The 19684-nt window shown below is 40.9% G+C and overlaps 1 protein-coding gene across 1 annotated transcript in view; it reads right to left on the bottom strand.

Annotated features, from left to right (window-relative positions):
- Positions 1-3782: 3782 nt before the first annotated feature.
- The window catches only part of galt (galactose-1-phosphate uridylyltransferase), a 109664-nt gene continuing 93762 nt past the window's right edge, over positions 3783-19684 (bottom strand). The window contains exons 10-11 of the mRNA XM_042732165.1: positions 8848-9002; positions 3783-4248 (exon numbers count right to left, since the gene is read on the bottom strand). Coding sequence (XP_042588099.1) covers positions 4168-4248; positions 8848-9002 — 236 coding nt within the window. The 3' untranslated portion in view covers positions 3783-4167. The remainder of the gene's footprint in view (positions 4249-8847; positions 9003-19684) is intronic.

Genomic DNA, 19684 nt, shown 5'->3' on the forward strand with positions numbered 1-19684 from the left:
TTGTGACATTTGACAAATCGAACAGTATATATCAAAGCACACTGCACTGATAATTGTATCCCACAATACATTGTGATTGACTGACCTGACCTTTAATTTCCAGAGGGAGCATTTTAGATTGACGTCTGAAGGATCAGGTGACACTAAAGAGAATGGGAAATGATGCTGAAAAATGCTGAAACATTTTACCAAACTCTTTTTTTTTTTTCCAGATAATATATCATTGTATGTATGTTCCATTTGATGTGGATTTAAAATGTGCCATTGATCGATTTATGGTCCAAAGGAATGACAAAACTGCAGTACTTGTCTAAACCAAACAGCACACACCAGTATTTACATGAGGCCACTGGACAGCACTGAAATAATTGATTTTGCGAAGCAGTGAAAGCACAGTGCAGATCAATTTGGGCAGTGCAGCGTTGCACGCTCTGACTGGGTATTAATGTAAACACAGTCTGTTACGGCTATGTAAGTGAACGTAAACAGATGGCGGGGAAATAATATCAGAATGTGGGATCTGTGCATTAGACCTTGCAGTGTAAATGCAGCCAACGTGAAGGGGCCAGTTTTCTGTGAACTTCCTTTCCAATGTTATGACAACAAAAGCACAATGAACCCAAATTTATTGGGTTTCCTTTAAGATTCATGATTTCACCGCAGCATGTTGAAGAGCTCATCCATCCCCGGCGTCTGCTCTGAACAATTGCAACCCCTCGTTCTCTATGACAACAGACACCTGAACAGATGGATGGCGCCACAGACAGACTGGGCCTGCTCACGTTCTTAAGTACACTGAGAATCCCTGACAGAGAGAATGATGGAGCACCTGGCGTGGGAGAGAGACCTTCTGTTATGCCACTGTAAATTGGCTTGACAAGAAAAACGTTTCGCCTATCAATGTCAGCCATTTGCACGCAGGCGTAAACGGAACTGCGGCCCGGCAGGTGCAGAGCAGGAAAAGGAAAACTGATCCGCTGAACACATTTCCCTCATTAAGCAAGCTGCCCCGAGGCCGTCAATTACACTTTCCGTTTTAACGGCTACAGAAAGCCAAGCTGGAAATTGCCAGTATACTGGAGAAATTTCCTAGTAATAATGAATAAAGAAACATTTAACTGGATTTTATGTTCTCGTAAGAAATGCTTGTCTGTGCAAAACTCGTCATCTTGATTCTGGGCTAATCTATGTGAGTGAGTAATGTGATGTGTAGCCAAGTATGGTGTCCCATACTCAGAATTTATGCTCTGCATTTAAACCATCCAAGGCCTAAGGGCGTACGGTGCCCGGGGAGCAGTTGGAGATTCGGTGCCTTGCTCAAGGGTCTCGCATCAGTCGTGGTATTGAGGGTGGAAGAGAGCGCTGGTCATTCACTCCCCACACCTACAATCCCTGCTGGTGGTGTTGATGGTGGATGAGATTTTTGTGTTTTAAGTCCGACTCTCTAACCATTAGGCCACGACTGCCCCCATAGGGTAGCTAGGTCATGTCTAGGCTGTTAGGCACGGCATGTATTTTATTTGAGTGTTTTAAGGTGGTATTAGATGGTTGCTAAGGGTGTTTTTTTGGTTGTTAGCATGGTTTCTAGGGTTTGCTAGCAGTTGATACAGTGTTCTATTGAGTTGTATTGTATGGCTGTTAGTGTTCATAGACAGCTGCTAGGATTTTCTGGTACTGTAGTTGTTTGGATGTTCTTGGTTGTTGCTAAGGGGTTTATATATGATTTCTAAGGTGTTTTTGGTAGTTGCCTGGAAGTTGTTTAACAGTTGCTATGTTGTAGGTGGTAGCTATGTCATTTCTAGGCTGTTAGGCATGGCATGTATTTTTAGAATGTTTTAGATGGTTGCTAGGGTGTTCTGTGATTGTTACAGTGGTTTCTAGGGTGTTTGCAGGCAGTTGATACAGTGCTGGTTGTACTGGAAGGCTTCTAGTGTTCTTAGAAGGTTGCTAGGATATTCTGGTGGTACTGTAGTTGTTTGGTTGTTCTGGGTGGTTGCTAAGGTGTTGTTATATGGTTTCTAGGGTGTTTTTGGTGGTTGCCTGGGAGTTTTTAGACAGTTGCTAAGGTGCAGGTGACTGCTGGGTAATTTCTACGTTGTTACAGTATAAGCAAGGTGGTTTATACTGAAATGGTGGATAAGATGTTTTAAGGCTTTAGAGTAGATGGTTGCTAGGGTGTTTTATAGAGTGTTCTAGGTGGTTGCTATGATGTACTGGATTGTTTCTTAGATGGTTGCTAGAATATTCTGGTACTGTATTTGCTAGGGTGTTCTGAGTGTTTCTAGCTATTTGCTAGAGTGTTCTGTGTGGTTTTATGTTGGTTGTTAATATATGGTTTCTATGGTGTTTTAGACAGTTGCCAAATTGTATGTGGTTGCAAAGTCATGTCTAGGTTGTCATAGGCTATATGGTTTATATTGTGAATTCTGGTGGTGGCTAAGATGTTGTAAGGTGTTGTCTTGTGTTTTTCAGTGATTGGTGGAGCAATATTAAGTGTGTTACTAGGCAGTTGATACAGTGCTAGGATGCACTGGATGGTTGGTAGTGTTCTTAGATGGCTGCTAGGATTTTGTAGTTGCTAGGCTGTTCTGGGGTGTTGCTAGAGTGTTTCAAGGCATTTGCTAGAATGTTCTCAATCAGTGCTAAGGTGTTGATATATGGTATCTAGGGTGTTTTGCGTTGAGAGTGGTTGTGGTTGAAAGTGGTTGCTAGGTAATTTCTAGGTTGTTATAGGTGATTTATACTGTGGCTTTAAGTGGTGGCTAAGATGTTTTAAGGTGTTGTTACAGTAATGGTTGCTAGGGTGTTCTGTGGTTGTTAGGGTGGTTTCTAGGCTGTTGACAGGCAGTTGTTACAGTGTTCTAGGTGGTTGTTAGGGCATTACTAGGTGGTTGCTTTGATGTACTGGATGGTTGCTAGTGTTCTGAGTGGTTGCTAAGGTTTTGTTATATGGTTTCTAGTGTGTTTTGTGTAGTAATTGTAATTGTAAAAACTTTATTGTCCCCATTAGGGGCAATTTGATCTGCAGCGAAAAATGTAAATCTGTTTGTCCTAGCTAGAGGGACCCTATACAAGGATCCTGAGGGAAGGGTCTGAAATGAATCATAAAGAGGGTGAGATGTGTCAGATATGATGTGATGCGCTTTCTTTATCACCTGAATTTCAAACAAATCTGACAACCCAGGCAATTTCACACCCAGTACTTTACTGCAGTTATTTACAACCTTTGATAGAGAATTCTTTTGTTTGACCTTTAACGAGGCAAACCAACAAATCAATGAAAAGTTAAAATCGATTCAACATATGCCTTATAAAAAGCAGTCATCAATGTCTTATCAACAGTTGCTAAAGTTTTTAGATGGTGGTTAAGATGTTAAGGTATTGTTAGAGTGGTTTCTAAGATGTTGCTAGGTGGCTGATACAGTGTTTACGGTGGCTTGCTAGGGAATACAGTGAATGGTTTCTAGGGTATTCCAGTACTGTAGTTGCTAGGGTGTTCTGCGTCGTTTCGAGAGTGTTTCTGGGATGTACTGAATAGCTGCTAAAATGCTGACACATGGTTTCTGGTGTTTTGAGTAGTTACACAGTAGCTGTTAGAGAGTTTGGGCTTGACTATGCAATTTCTAGAGTATGTTAGGTTGTTTATGAATTCTGTATCGTTGCTAGAGCATCGCCATCGAGTTTCTTCAATTCAACAATTTTTTCACTTGTCGAAATCTTTTCCAGCAGTTTCCAAGCACATAAAAACAAAAACAAAAAAACCCAATTAATTTTATGGAAGCTTGTTTTCAATGTTTCCTTTGCCAAAATCATTTTGCCAAAAAGGAAGAACTTTATTAAACATTTTTTAAAGCACACAAGCAAAGATTACAACTTATTTCAAACTTTTTCTGAAAAATCATTGGCAATCAAACTGGCTCTCAACTAAGCAATTACCAGCTCACATGATTTGGCTTTTAGGGCCCTGAACAAAAACGTGAGAGCTAATTTTAACTTCTAACTTGAATGATAAGACAAAAAAAGTGTTTCAAAAGGAAGTTAGTTCAAATTTTAAACTCTTTGCACTAAAACAGATGAGTCGTCTTACAGCTCCATCTGTTTCTAACAGTTTTATGTTCTCATTATCTGGCCGTTGGACACAGAAGGGGGCCAACAGGTCACACTCTTTTAGTTCTCCATCCCTCCATCACCTTCAGTTTTTTTCATTTTATAATGTTCCTCTCCGAGCTTCCTTAACTGGTCTGCAGCCTGCGAAAATGAGTAAAAGGGGGAGAAAAAGACAGTATAGAAACAGAGAAGATTCTGAATGAGTGAACAATTAACACATACATTACAGCATGTCTCTTCTGCTCACCAAGGCTGGATTTAGTTTATCAAAAATAAAGAAAAAATAGCAATATTGTGAAATATCATTACAATGTAAAATCCAACTATCGATTGATTAATTCATTGTACGATTCTTTGATGAATAGAAATTTCAAAAGAACAATATTTATTTGAAATATAATTTTCTTTGTTATAGTATAAATGTTTTTACTGTCACTTTTGATCAATTTAATACATTCCTATATTTTTTTGAATTTTATTTTTTTTTTTTATGGTTTAATTTTTTTTATTTTAATTTTTTTCTATTTAATAAAAGTAATATTTTTGTCTTTCAATCAATCAATCAATCAATCAATCAATAGTTATGTAGTTTATAATTTAATATAAATTAATGATTCTTAAAAAATATAATTTTTAAAGTATTGAATTCATTGAATGATCCTAAAATGCATTACATATAAACTTTTATTTTCTTCTTTTGTATTTTGTAAATAACATTTACTAATGCAATTTATTACTATATTTAGAAATATTTTTTTTTTTTATATTAATTTATTTAATTTTTTATTTTATTTTTTGCTCTAAAATCTATACTATTTAGGTTCCATTGTGACAAAATGGCCCAAAAACAAATGAAAACATATTTAATGAGCTGTAGGCAATAACGTTTGCATAATGGTGACAGTTTTTTGTAGATCTTCAGATACAGTTAGGGCCTACACAGAAACTTTGAAGACTTTGTATAATAAACCTGTGCTGAGAAATATTTCCTGGAGTAAAAAGTGTGACAACTAGCTCCAGTCTTCCTTACACAGTTCTCCAGAAGTGCTTGGACCAAATAAACATCCACACAATTTGCTGGGATAGAGACATAAATTTGAAAAATAAAGCTGTAGCAAAAAGGCAGACTGCTGTGAAAGCACATTCTGAAAAACATACAGTGTGACCCAGACCCTCCAGCGACGGCAGACTCTGCATTCATGTCTAGCGCTCACAAGCAGAGAAGCGACCAGTCGCCCACTCTCTCCTGAGATAAGTCCCTGCAGGGGTGTGATTAAACGTCCTAGCGGCTGTGTCACTTCCTGATCCAATCTCTCAGCCACAACACTCTTTAATTCCTCCTCAACCGCCGCTGCGGCACGGGCTGATGGAGGCTGCTGCCGCCGTTGAGTGAGAGGTCAGTCTCATAAACACTGGCAGCTGGGCTCGCCATGGGAGTGCCGCATTCATAAAGCCATAATAAATGTTACAGCACATTAAATCACCCCAGAGGTTCAGCACGATATTCCAAACGAAAACCGTTCAGTCATGACGTTTGAGCGCCGGAGATAAAAAAGCGCCCATTGCATTACCCTTAGCGTCCCTGCTAAGAGTCACGTAATGCTTGGCAATAACGGCATATGAATATGTGCTTGTGCATGCTAGGAACCAGTTGGAATTATGGCCATATAGTGAGTGGTGGCATACATGAGTGGATTTTGACAGCAGTGGTGAAATCTGGTCTAATGAGACTATATGACTGAACCAAAAAAATAGAATACTGCCATCATTAAATTACTGCTCCAAGCTCATATGATGTGTTTTCTTTCATAAAACACTAAAGTAGATACAGAGGAAGAGAAAAGAAATTGCCATAATGGTAGTACATATGATAAAAATGTTGTCATTGTTAACTAAAACTGTTAAGAATAATTATTTCAAATAAAGCTGAAATAAATGTAAATATAAATATTAGTAGAAAAAATTAATTAATTAAAATTAGATCTGTTGTTTTGGAAAAGTACTGAAATAAATGTTTAAATTGATGTACTAAAATTACTAAAACTGAAATAGGTATAAATTAAAGCTAAACAGAGATATTAAAAAAGCATTAAAACAAACTGAAATTAAAAAGAAAACCAAAATATAAAAATAATAGCTAATTCAAAATATTAACAAATACACTGACAGCATATAAATGATACTAAAATAACACTGCATTAAACTCATGCACATTTTTCAGAAGTCACATAATGGCTTTGTGTAAAGAACAGATTTATTTTAAATGTTAAATAACGTTTTAGTGTTACACAGAGGAAAGAAAATCATACGGGTTTAGAACAAATAGTTAAGAAACACAAAATCTTCTGACTATTCCTTTCAATTTTTTTGATTGATTGATTGATTGATTGTGCTATAATTTATAAACTGTCAAAAAGTCTGAGGATGGTTAATTGACCAGTTGACCAAAATGTTGCACATAGATTTTCATGGAAATACAAATATTTGCACCTACAAATAATATGAAAATATAAAGTCTGCACTTCAGTTTGGGGTCCAATTCTCACTATTAGCTAACTATTAACTACCACTTTTACCTCAGTAAGCTCCTAATTTGCCGCTTATCAATAGTTAGTAGGGTAGTTGTTAAGTTTAGGTGTGGGGTAGGAATAAGGGTCTAAAATATCCAAAATATGGTCATGCAGAATAAGCCATTAATATGTGCCTAATAATACTAAAACAACATATATGTTAGTAATATGCAGGCTAATAAGCAACTAGTTTTTGGTGATACCGACATTTCAAAGCAGGTTATTTCATCAGCGGCTCAAGCTAAAATTTCTCCATGTCTGTGAGCAATAGACCACTTCTGAATCAATGTCTGACACTTCAGCAGTAAGCTACAATATCATTGTCAAAGACACTACTGTTTCTCTGAGCAGCCGGCCAGCTCGAGGAACCGGTTATATTCTTACCTCGGTTTGGATGATGGCCAAATAAAAACAGTAAGGAAAAGTACTTCCACAACATATTTCATCATCTCATTGACTTGTATCTCTTTTTCCCAAAAATACTAATGCAGAACTTAGTGTAACAATATCGATATAGTTTTATGAGGTAAAATTTATCACAAATATCATTCCCCCCACTACTAGGACTACTAACTGAGACAAACTGTACCTCCACTGGCTTGTAAAATGGGGCCTGGTCAATTAGATGTGCTCAAACGCTAACTTGGCTTTGAACTCACCCCCAATGGCAACCCAGCTCAGCAGACAGAGGTCAGGTCGACAGATAACCAAGCCCAATTTATTGCAGTCCAAACCACTCTCACTCGTTTAGCTTGGAGAAAAACAGATGTCCTGGTTTAGGGCTGATAACGCTCAGTGGCCGCTGATAAATTTCACATTCAGGTGGACAAGCTGGGGGGAAATGGGTTTGCGAGGAGTGTGAAAAGGGCTCGGATCGCTGTAGGGAGGGGGCCGCTGATTGGACCCAAGTCGATGCGACGGACGGAGTCACAGCGTGACGGATCAGTGTTGACGGCCAGTGTCCTGACATCTTCCGGATGGAAGGCCGTAATTTGATCAAGCTATCAATCAATACATCCAGATGGGCATCAATCAAGAGCGTAACGCGCTGCACCCTTCGGCGGCCGAGACGAGAAAAAGGAGACAGGAAAATAGAGGACTCGGTTTCTGCTCGGCTGCCCTTCCCTCGCTTGACAGCATCAAACCGAGCAGGGTCACCCTGTCCTGGGTGGGCCTGACAGAAACACTTAGACAGAGGAAGAAAGTCCCACATGACTGGACACATTAATGAAGCAGGTGAGGTAGGTGCGGAAGTGCTGGAAATTTGAGTCATTGAGGATTAAACTATCTTCCAATGTTACTGAGGACAGTAGCTCAGTACCGCTGGAAGAGTCACAAACTGTTAAGCGTGACATTATAACAGTGCTTTAGGACTCCTTTGCTGAACGCTGGCAGAAAACAACAAAAGTCACCTCACTAGCCAATTATTTTAAAATCTGACAGCAGCGGTTGTCAGGAAAGCCGCTTCTGAAGGCATTTCTAACCTGTGGTTTTGAAGAAACGGGGCAGTGTAATGTAAGGTCATGAAATCCCGGCATAAAGAAGGAGGTTATCTACAACTTGGGTGTTGAACTAGGAATAATTGGGGAGCTAAAGCTTAGTGGAAACTCTAAATGTAGTGGAAAGATAGATAAAAAACACTCCTGAGTCAGGAGAAGAATACAGTATAGAGGTATAAGCTCAAGCCCAAATCCAGCCTGTAAACTAAAACCTGATCTGACAGTTACTGTCAAATTTGATGACAAAAATTGGACATCACTCAGTGGAAAATTATTATAAATATGGTCACACTTTATTTTAAGGTCCAATTCTTGCTATCAACAAACCATTAACTATGACCTTTGCTTCAGAAAACTACTAATTGGGTGTTTATTAATAGTATGTAAGGTACTGTAGCTGTTAAGTTTAGGTATGAGTAGGATGGATGCAGAATATGGTCATGCAGAATATGTTCTTTATAAGTAATAAACAGCCAATATGTAATAGGCATGCAAATAAGCAACTAGTTAATAGTGAGAACTGGTCGCTATACTAATGTGTTATCGATTATTTATGTGTGTTTGCAGTGTAATAGGATCGGTTTTATCAAAACTGGCTAAAACCAACTGCAAAGACTAAAAGATGTTTTTGTAATTGCTGTCATTTTTTGTACGTTTAAAAGAAAGCATACCTGCTCAGGTGTAAGATCCCTCTGTTCATTAGCTAGCATCTCATATCCAACCATGAACTTGCGGATGGTTGCGGATCGCAGTAGAGGAGGATAGTAGTGAGCATGAAGCTGCCAGTGGCTCATGTCTTCCTGTAGATGACTTCCTGTCGGGGCCCCTGGAGAGCAAACCACAACTGTGAGCACACATACTGTACTACAGTCGGACGATATTAACAGAATAACCATTTCTAGATTCAATTTAATTTAATACTTTAAAGAACATATTCCCAACCCAATTTTCATCCATAATGTGACAAATGTCCAGCTGAAACTGGATATTAATGACAAAATAATAAAAAAAAGTAGAGTGGGATTTTATCCATGATGAATGGATTGGATGGTGAAAAAACATTACACACCTGAATGAAGTCAGGAATGAAAGCAAAAGATTGTGAGGAGAAAGAAAATGTAGTCATATATGAACTTCTACCTGCAGGGAAATAAGCTAACTCAAAAAATATATAGAGATACAAGTTCAAGTCACCCTCAAAAGCATAAATTCTATAACTATATAATTATATACTATTATATATAATTATATACTATTATTGCTGTAACCCTGTAATTAATGTTACTACTTTTCACTCAAAGGTTCACACACAAATGAAAATTCATACTCATGTTCTCACCCTCATTTCAAACAAAACTAAATAAATAAATACAGGAACAAAACAATAAATTAGGAAAGGAAAGGATGTGACGTGTGGCCAAGTGTGGTGTCCCATATTTGGAATTTGTGCTCTGTATTTAACCCATTCAAGTGCACACACACAGCAGTAAGTAGTGAACAAACACGCACACACACACCATGAACACACACCTGGAGCAGTGGGCAGTGCTGTGGTGCCCGGGGAGCAGTTGGGGGTGTGGTGCCTTGCTCAAAGGTCTCACCTCAGTCGTGGTATTTAAGGTGGAGAGAGCCCTGGTTATTCACTCCTTCCACCTACAATCCCTGCCAGACCTGAGACTCGAACCTGTGACCTTTGGGTTACAAGTCTGACTCTCTATCCATTAGAATGTAACTCTCTATCCGACTCTCTATCCACTATGTACCCCAGTCGTGATACATAATAGATACATAAATCTATTATGATACATAATCATACATTATAGATACAAAATAGATACATAAATGTAAAAAAAAAAAAAAAAAGTCTACATGTGTTTTTGTCCATAATATGAAAGTCATTATGGCTAAAAAAATAAGTGTAGCCAACTGACTTTCATTGTATGCAGAAAAACTTTTGTCATTTTTTATAAACTACTCAAAATTGCCTAAATTATTGCTCAAACCAGAAAAAAACTTTCTACAATAGCAGCCTAAAACAATGGCTAAATAGCTGCCATTTCAGAGTTGGACCGAGCTTACAAAGACAAACGTTTGTTTTCTGAAATAACGCTTTGTGGCGAATCGTGCGGAATAAGACCAAGAACACTTATTAAGAAAGTAATAGGGTCAAGTTTAATTTCACACTGACCACAAGAATTATGTCAAGACCTCTATTGACTGATCTTTGCAAAGAAATGAAAGTTCCGTCAATCCCGTTAAGACGTTCAGACGCAGCACGCGCCGGCTCATTAAGTTTACTACGTGTTTCATTTTCAGCAACAGATCAGATAGAGCATTAAAATGCTTGCTGTCCCGACGGAGGACATTCTCAAAACCCTTCAAAAAAGTAAAAAATGACTGGTTGTACGATTCTGTCTGTTCAAAATGACTTGGCATCCATCTGTCTTATAAGTGTCTGTGGCTACATCAAAGCTGAATACGCTGAACAGAGCGAACCGCAGCACTGGGCCTCAGCTAAAACCGTAATTAAAAACCCAGCCAGTGTACAGTAAGAAGGCCTGCAAACATTCAGATGCCAGTGGCATGCGAGACATCTCTTGTAAGGTTTCACGGTGCATATTAAGTTATAAAATGGCTGTGAGAACCAGCGGTTTGGCCGTCCGCCCAATCCCAGATCCCCCGCTCTTATCCCCATGTAATGAATGAAAAGCATATCATGCCAGTTAAATCAGATTCATCCTTACTGCTCCAGTGAAACGGCTGTTCATTTCCTTTGCTGACATTTTCTCCACTGCCTCATGCTGGCTGGATGTTACTGGGTTTGGATCGGGTCCCTCTTCCTAGCACTCACATGCTCACATGTCTCTTTCTGGCCCATCTTGGGTTTCTCCTCCATTTTGTTGACTTTGCTGGCTTACATTTGGCTCTGGGCTCTCAGGGGTTAGTTACTTCAATGCAGTGAGAAAGTGTGTAGAGATCGCTGGCTTCAGGCCATTTTCATCCTGCGCCAGTGAAAATAATGTAAGGCTCAGGTTCTCCAATACTGTACTTATTGTAAACGGCCTGAATGTGTAAAAACACTTGGCACAATGGCCAACAATATCAAGTTTGGTGATCTGAGCTCAACAAGACATTCCACTTTTATTTAACAATTACAGTGATGTCATCTTTTCTCATAAAATTGTGAATGTCGCATGGAATCTGGGTCATTCGTATGCCTTGCTTTGAACAAGACCTTCCTGAAACATTATTAAGATTCATGAATATTGCTGAATATTAATGAAACACCCAACTAAAGGCTATGCACTCAGCAACCCAAGTCTAATCAAATATCAATAAAAATCAATTAAAAGACACTGCAAATCAGTGCATGGGGTGGCAAACTGATCACATTAGTAGTAATAATAAATAAATAAATATATGCTACTGAACATTAACATATCACTATTCTCCACAAAAATATGCAGTTTACTTAATTGGCCCTGCTAATGGGGCATGTTGTCACACTATATGGAGCAAGGGGGTAACACACAAAATTTCAGCAAAAACTATATGTATTGTATATGTTATTTTATTGTCTTTATTACTTTTGGTCTCTACAGAGTACCCGATTTATGTATTATAGTATACAGAATATATAAAATAACATACATGGCAACCTCATCTGACATTTATAAAAAATATCCTTGTCCTCGAAACAGTTTAAACTTTTGGCTAAATATATGACACCTGCCTGAATATATCCAAGTGTAGCTTTATTGTGTTTACAGCTATTAAAATTCTATATGATGATACTGTCATTTTTATTTGAAGGTGGAAAGCCACACAAAGGTCCTTTTTCTGAACTCTAATTGAATTTTGACTCAAAATATTAAAGTTACTGACTTACAGATACTTTTAGCAGCTTCCCCATATGAAAACTAGCCCTGATTTTTTTTTTCTTTCTACAAATTAAAAGAAAAACATGCACACACTCACACAAAAACACTTCCTTCTCATAACCACTATAATTAAAATCGAGGCTGAAGCACTACTAATTTGGGTTGCCTCATTAGTGGTGACAACAATGCATCAAAACAGAGCAGACTCTGCTATCTTCTCGCTAATATTAAAAGCAAAGAAGATCCGACGTTTGCCCTTAATAAAAATAAGAGCAGTAAATACAGTGAATCTCAACCAGAATTCAAAGGATTCAAAAGGATTTTTAGGAAATAACAACTTAAAATTTCAGGTGGTTTCTCACAGTATCATATGGCTTCAGAAGTCATATACAATAAATATATACACTACTGGACAGCACCGGCACCCATTTATTAAACTAAATAACTAATTTCATGCCCCACAGGGAAAAATAAAATCAAATAAAAATCAGGTTTTGAACGACATGAGGGTGAGTAAACGATTAGTATGCTTTCAGATCTTGGATTTAGTCCATCGTCAATTGACTGTTTTTGCTTTAACTGAAATGTGTTCTTTCTGTGATGAATAGGATTAGCTGAATAATAAGGCAAGCTGAATTCAAGGTATGCTTTTAGAGCTTTTATTCAATTAAAGTTTTTACATTTCTTATCCACAAAGGTATAAGCTATGTTTACTTGTTTGGAAAGGCTGAAGCTATCTAATAATTCCCAATTTGCACCGGTGTGCAGAAATGGCCATAAAACAACCAATTCAATGAGAGTAAAAGCAGGATTTCAGTGCTGAGAAGTTCCAATAGTTAGGGTGACTGGCTGGTATTTTTCCCTTTGCAGTCTGAATAATGTGCCATGACTGTTTATCCTGTTTCTCCACCTAAATGTATGAATCCATAAAAGAGGCCTCCAACATCCTGATTCAATTATTCAATGTGAAATGCATTTCATTTCTTGCTGAAAAAGAGTTGTTTATTATATCAAGTGTGAATTATGAATAAATTGCAGATAGCTGTGGTCTCCAACAGCCTTGAGTGATGAAGCTAAAACCTGTTCAACATGCTAGACGTGTCTGAACAGACTGAATACCACCTGGTCAGACACTCTTGCTGGTCTCGCAGACTTTGTTCTTACAGCCTTCAATTGGCATGCAATCAATCGATATACTGTGTGTTTATCTGCTGTTACAGAGAATAATTAAGAAATGAATCTGACCTCTGCTGGAGGTCAAAATTCTTCTAGAAATTATTCCTACTGAAAATAATAATAATAATAATAATAATACTGTGGATATGCAATAAAATTAAATATAAAATAAAATAAAACATACCTCCACACATGCAAATAAATTGTGCTACTGTACCTCTTAAAGCCTAGGAAACATTTTTAAGGCAATATATCTAGAAATAAATTTGGTCTTTTACAAAAGTTAAGACAATAAAAGACAATAAAAAAACTGATTATAAAGACATTACAAAGACATTACAAAACTGATTAAAAAACTAATAAACATGACAAACACAACAAAATTAGTGTAACTTTAAAACTGAAATGACAGAAAATACCGGAATTAAATCTAAATATTATTATAATAATGTGAAAATAATACTAATACAATAAAATAATAGTATCACTTATAATAAATAATAACTGTATTTTAGGTATCCTTCAAGCAGATTGCAATCCCAAAATGCACTGCAACAGACTCGATGAAGCAAGCTTATTATAAACATACTTACAGTATAAGAGATTCAACACATAAAAATAATGATAAAAAGTATTGGTATTGTAGTGTTTAGACAAGTATTCTTGATAGATGTCAATCAAAAACTAATATAAATGTGCCAAAAACATATCTGAATGAATAAAAGATAAAATAAATCAGTAAATAATGACAAAATGTAAATTTTTAGGTGAACTATCACTTTAAGGCCTGTTCACACTAAAGGTGTGGTCACGTTTACCACTGTTCGGCAAAATTTTGCAGGCAAAATCCACATCATCTTATTACGTCTTTTAAGACTAAAACAAACATTTTGCATGCCTTACAGACTTTGTTTTCTTTCCTTCAGATTGGGGCAAAAAAAAAAAAGAGCGCAACCAATATTCATTATTTTGGTCACATGACTAGAGCTATTACAAACAGTGATGGGTAGATTACTTGCAAACTGTAGCCCGTTACTGATTCCAAATAATAATTTATTGCTATTGTGTGAATAAGAAGTAATCATGTAATCAATAAAAAGTAACTGTAATCTGATTACCAGCATTTTAAAATGTAAAATAATCTCATTACAAGTACTTGATTTTTGGAATCTGATTACGTAATCCAGATTACATGTAATCCATTACTACCCAGTACTGATTACAAACTAGTGGAGCTCACAAACTGTTTTTCAGAGACAGTAACACAAATCGAATTCTAAAACATTTATGTCGGTATGAACAGCTCATCTAGGCAACACACTTGTTTTATTAAGCAGATTTTACCTATATTTACGAAAGTAAAACAGATGAACCAAAGAAAGTCAGAATCAGAGGGTGACATCAGCAAGAGCGGCTCATTAACGGTGAAGTTGCCATGCTGCTAACGCACAACAGAGCTGCACACTAATTAGCCTGCTAACGCTACCTCCCCGGCTCATCCCAACGCCTTTGTGCCTTCAGTGACAAAAAACAAAACAAATATTTTCGTTCCCCAAACTAATGAGCTCCATTGGAAACGGAATAACAAGCTTTTCACGGGATGCCATGTGTAATAGAGTGCTTTATTAAATGTGACTTTCCCCCCTCCGAACACGAAATGAAAGTCGAGGTCCGCTCAAATTAAAACACTTGAAAGTGAAGCTTGACTATTGCGGCTGCAGAACAGGATCTTATTTCCAGCATTGGCTTTTGGAGTGAAATATGAGCTGGACAGGTTGCACACATCACTACCTGTTATTTTCTGACTGGGTTTTCTATTACGGAGAGGAGAGAAACATATTATACTCTCACCTCTCTTCATGAGTTATCTGTATCTAAGGAGACTCTCACTCACTGTAGGAGGTACTGAACAATCCTCGAGTCAATCTGGGCCCATTGAAGCTCCTGTCCATCAGATACTAGATGTTCCTCACATACTGATAGCATCAGGAGGTCAGGACAGCTGGCCATTCATTAAGAGCCACCACTGCTGGAATCTCCTGTGCTCATGTGAAAAATAACACATACAGAACATTTACCAGATGCAGCAATTAATATAACTAATGACTAGTATAGTATAATATAACTAGTGTTCCTTTCTGAAGAAAATATAAATGGTAGGCAGTGATATGTGAGTGTTAACGGGGTCATGAAATGCTTGTACTGTTCTCTGAGGTCCACTTATATCATCTCGGTTACGTACATTACCCTTGTTCCCTGAAGGAGGGAATGGAGACGTCACGTCGGTGACTGACGAAATGGGATCTCGCTTAGAGAGACCAGTCTACTTCGAGTGTAAACTAAAGAAGCCAATGCACAATGGCATGCGATTATTGAATCCAATTGATGCTGATCACAGTGTGAGCATAAAAAGGCAGAAGGTGCAATGCATACCAGGTTTTAGCTTTGAAGCCGAGCCGGTGACCCGGCCGCTTAGTGGTGGTACAGCAGCCGTTGTGACGGGATGTGACGTCTCTGTTCCCTCCTTCAGGGAACAGGGGTTACATACATAACCGAGACGCTCCCTTTTAGTCGGTCACTCTCGACGTCACATCGGTGACTGATGAATTGGGATCCTTACCAAAGCGCCATGGGTGCTGCCCCTTCCAGTGTCCTGTGCGAGCCACCTGTACCCCTTTCTGGTGCTGGGGCTCGCTACAAGAAGACCAGTCACTGTTGTCATAGCACCACCCACTCAGTGAGACTGGATAACACTGGGAAAACGTACCCGTTTCACTTGGAACAGGAACGTTGCAGAAGCCCCATCCTTCCAGAAGGAGGTTTCAGAAGCACTTACATTTATGAACATCTGTTTAGGTGCATATGGAAGAATAGAGGTGATTGTAACCCTCTTGGAAATGGTAGAAGTTTTAGCAAGCCGACACTAAACTGGGGCCTCTCAGTGCCTCTACCCGTTTGAGGTGAGAACACAGGCTATAGAATATAGTGAACACGTTGGGGGTCGTCCAGACCGCAGCTCTACAAATATCTGTCAGCGAGGCGCCACGAGCCAGTGCCCAGGAGGATGCAACACTTCTAGTAGAGTGAGCTTGCAAACTGAGTGGGCAGGGCACACCCTGTGCCTGATAAGCCAGGGTGATTGCATCCACAATCCAGTGGGCCATCCTCTGCTTTAAGATGGCCTTCCCTTCTGCCGGCCTCTGTAACAGACAAAGATCTAGTCTGAGGTCCTAAAGCTTTGTGTCCAGTCTACATAGCATCTCAAGGCTCGCACGGGACAGAGCAAAGCTAGGGCTGGGTCTGCCTCCTCTGGGGGCAGCACTTGCAGGCTTACCACCTGATCCCTGAAGGGAGTAGTGGGAACCTTGGGCACGTAGCCAGGCTGGGGCCTCAGGAATTTCCTGGGAGTTAGCCAGCCCAACCTCTAGGCACAAATCGTCGACCGAAAATGCATGCTGGTCCCCTACCCTCTTGATGGAGGTCAGTGCAAGAAGGAGCAGAGTTTTCATCGAAAGAAACTTAGCTCAACTGACTGCAAAGGCTCAAATGGGCCCCGCTGTAGTGTTTAAAGCACCAGAGACAGGTCCCAAGAGGATATGGGGAGGGGCCGGGGAGGATTTAACCTTCTTGCCCCTCTAAGGAAACTGATGACCAGGTCATTCTTCCTTACTGACTTCTCTTCCACGGGTCATGGTTAGCAGCAATCGCAGTAACATAGATTTTGAGGGTGGAGGGTGACAGCCTTCGCTCCAACCCTTGCTGCATAAAGGAAAGCACGGCCATGATCGGGCATCTCTGGGGGTCTTTTTGACGAGAAGAACACCATTCGATGAACAGGTTCCACTTCAAGGCCTAAGTGTGTCTCGTAGATGGTGCTCTCACCGAAGTGATGGTGTCAACTACCTCTTGGAGTAGGTCACCAAGAAGACATGAAGTTTCTCTGAGTCAGTAGAGCAGAGGAATCTGCTGGGGAGGAGCTGTCGCCAGGAGCATTAGTTCCGGGAACCAGGTCCAAGTGGGCCAATATGGCGCCACAAGCAGGACCTGTTCCTCGTCCTCCCTGACCTTGCACATCGTCTGTGTGAGAAGGCTTACTTGGGGAAACGCATACTTGAGCAGGCCCCGTTGCCAGCTGTGTGCCAGTGTGTCTGTGCTGAGTGTTCCCTCAGTCAGGGAGTAGAACAACTGGCAATGAGAGGTTTCTGGAGAGGCAAACAGGTCTACCTGAGTGGCTCTGAAACGTCTCCAAATCAGCTGGACCATCTGGGGATGGAGTCTCCATTCTCCCGGGAGCGTAGCTCGTGACAACTCATCGGCCGTACGGTTGAGCAGACCCAGAATGTGAATGGTACGAAGTGATCTCAGAACCTTCTGATTCCAAAGGAGGAGGTGGCAGGTGAGTTGCAACGTGACGGGAGCATAGACCACCTTGTTAGTTGATGTACACAACGGTCGCCGTGTTGTCCATTCGGACTAGAACTTGGTCATAACCCACCACCTTTCTTGGGTACAATGAAGTAGGGGCTGTAAAACCCTGTTTTCTTATCGGCTGGAGGGACCGGTTCTATCGTATCCTTCGCCAGTAGAACTGCAATCTCCTTACGCAAGACAGGAGCATTGGCTGCCTTCACTGTCGTGAAGCAGATGCCACTGAACTTGGAGGGATGCCGGGCGAACTGAATCGCATAACCGGGGCTGATCTGGGTCGCCATCCTGGGGCCTCTTGCTCTTCCACTCACCGCCAGGTTTGACAGGGGCCAGGACAGGTGAGGCGGCCTGCCTATGCCCCTGCTGTGGATGTGGCATGGGAGTGGGGGCAGATGCAGGGGGCCGCCCTAGGTGACGAACAGGTTGGTGCACTGTGGCCGGCAGATGGATGGAGGCAGCAGCTGCCCGCTGGGGTAGGCTGTGACGAACTGCCTCAGTCTGCTTCCATGCAGCCAAGAGCTGCTGGGCGAGGCTCTTGACCACACTGCCGAAGAGGCCGGTCTTGGACACAGGAACATTAAGGAACCAAACTTTGTCGGCATCCCTCATATCGACCAGACACAGCCAGAGATGGTACTCCTGGACCACAAGTGTGGATATCGCATGACCCAGAGAACTCGTGGTGACCATCGTCATTCGGAGCGTGAGGTCAGTGGCAGTTCGGAGTTCTTTCATAACTTCTGAATCGTGACCACCCTTGTGCAGGTCCTTCAGTGCCTTGGACTGATGAGCCTGCAGTAACGGCGTAGCGTGTAAGGTGGAGGCAGCTTCTCCACAGGCCATATAAGCACCGCCGGCCCAGACGAGTACCTACAGACCAGGGAGGGGGAGACCCCCGTATACCCCCTAGATGCACCACCGTTTAGGTTGGTGAGGAAGAAGGAACCAGCAGATCAGTTTCCGGCAGTAAAAGGTGCCGTCCATGACCTGGTGAGCTCCTCATGCACCTCCAGGAAGAAAGGCACCGAGGCGGGGTGGGGTGCAGCGCTAACCACCCCGAGAAACCAATCGTCCAACCTCGAGGGCTCAGAACATGGTGGAGGATTCCATTGAGCCCAACCCTCACAGCGGCCTGGGAAAGAATATTTGTCATCTCCGGATCCGATTCAGGCCTTTCCACCGCCCCGGAGGGCGTCAGCACAGCCAAACCCTCCGATGCAGTGATCGACTTCCAGTCATTGGGAGGAGCACCAAAGGATACAGCTGGTAAGCTCTTTGAAGAGGGCCCAGCGCGCTCCTTTGGCAGCTCAACTGGTTGTGAAGCACTAGAGGAGCCACCGCTATAACCCTCAAACCACCCATTCTACTGCTGGAAGTAGCCCTCGCCTGGCAGCCGCCAGGATGGGCACTAGATCACGGCAGAGGCAATGAAGCAATGGGGACATGACTCATCCGCGAACCCCACCTCAGCAAATTTAAAGCCCAGAGACGTGAGGCAGCGATCGTGACCATCACCCAGCGCCAGGTAATGACTGCATCCAGAAACGCATGGTTGAAACAGCATCTTTAAAAAGACAATCCGTACGTGTTAGCCCCTTTTAGGGTAATAGGCTCTTTCAGGGAAATGCTCTTTTAGGTGCTGAGACGCACAGCAGCACGACAGGGGGTAGTACAGCCCACTCGACACAGGAATGACCACCACTGAAGCACCGTCCACCAACACAAGAAGCTCCCTAGAGCGCGCTGAACTTGTCACACACAAAGCAGTTTGGTAGAAGCAGAATGATGTTGTCACTCGGCTCCGAAGCAAAAAGCTGGTATGCATTGCACCTGCGGCCTTTTTATGCTCATGCTGTGATCAGCGGCAGCTGGATGCAATAATCACATGCCAATGTGCATTGGCTCGTAAGTTAACACTCGAAGTAGATTGGTCTCTCTAAGCGAGATCCCAATTCGTCGGCCACCGACGTGACCGACTGAAAGGGAACTAACAACATCATAATTTAAATGTAATAAGCTATTT

This window comes from Cyprinus carpio, chromosome B10 (assembly GCF_018340385.1).
Source record: "Cyprinus carpio isolate SPL01 chromosome B10, ASM1834038v1, whole genome shotgun sequence".
In the NCBI taxonomy this organism is placed as follows: domain Eukaryota; kingdom Metazoa; phylum Chordata; class Actinopteri; order Cypriniformes; family Cyprinidae; genus Cyprinus; species Cyprinus carpio.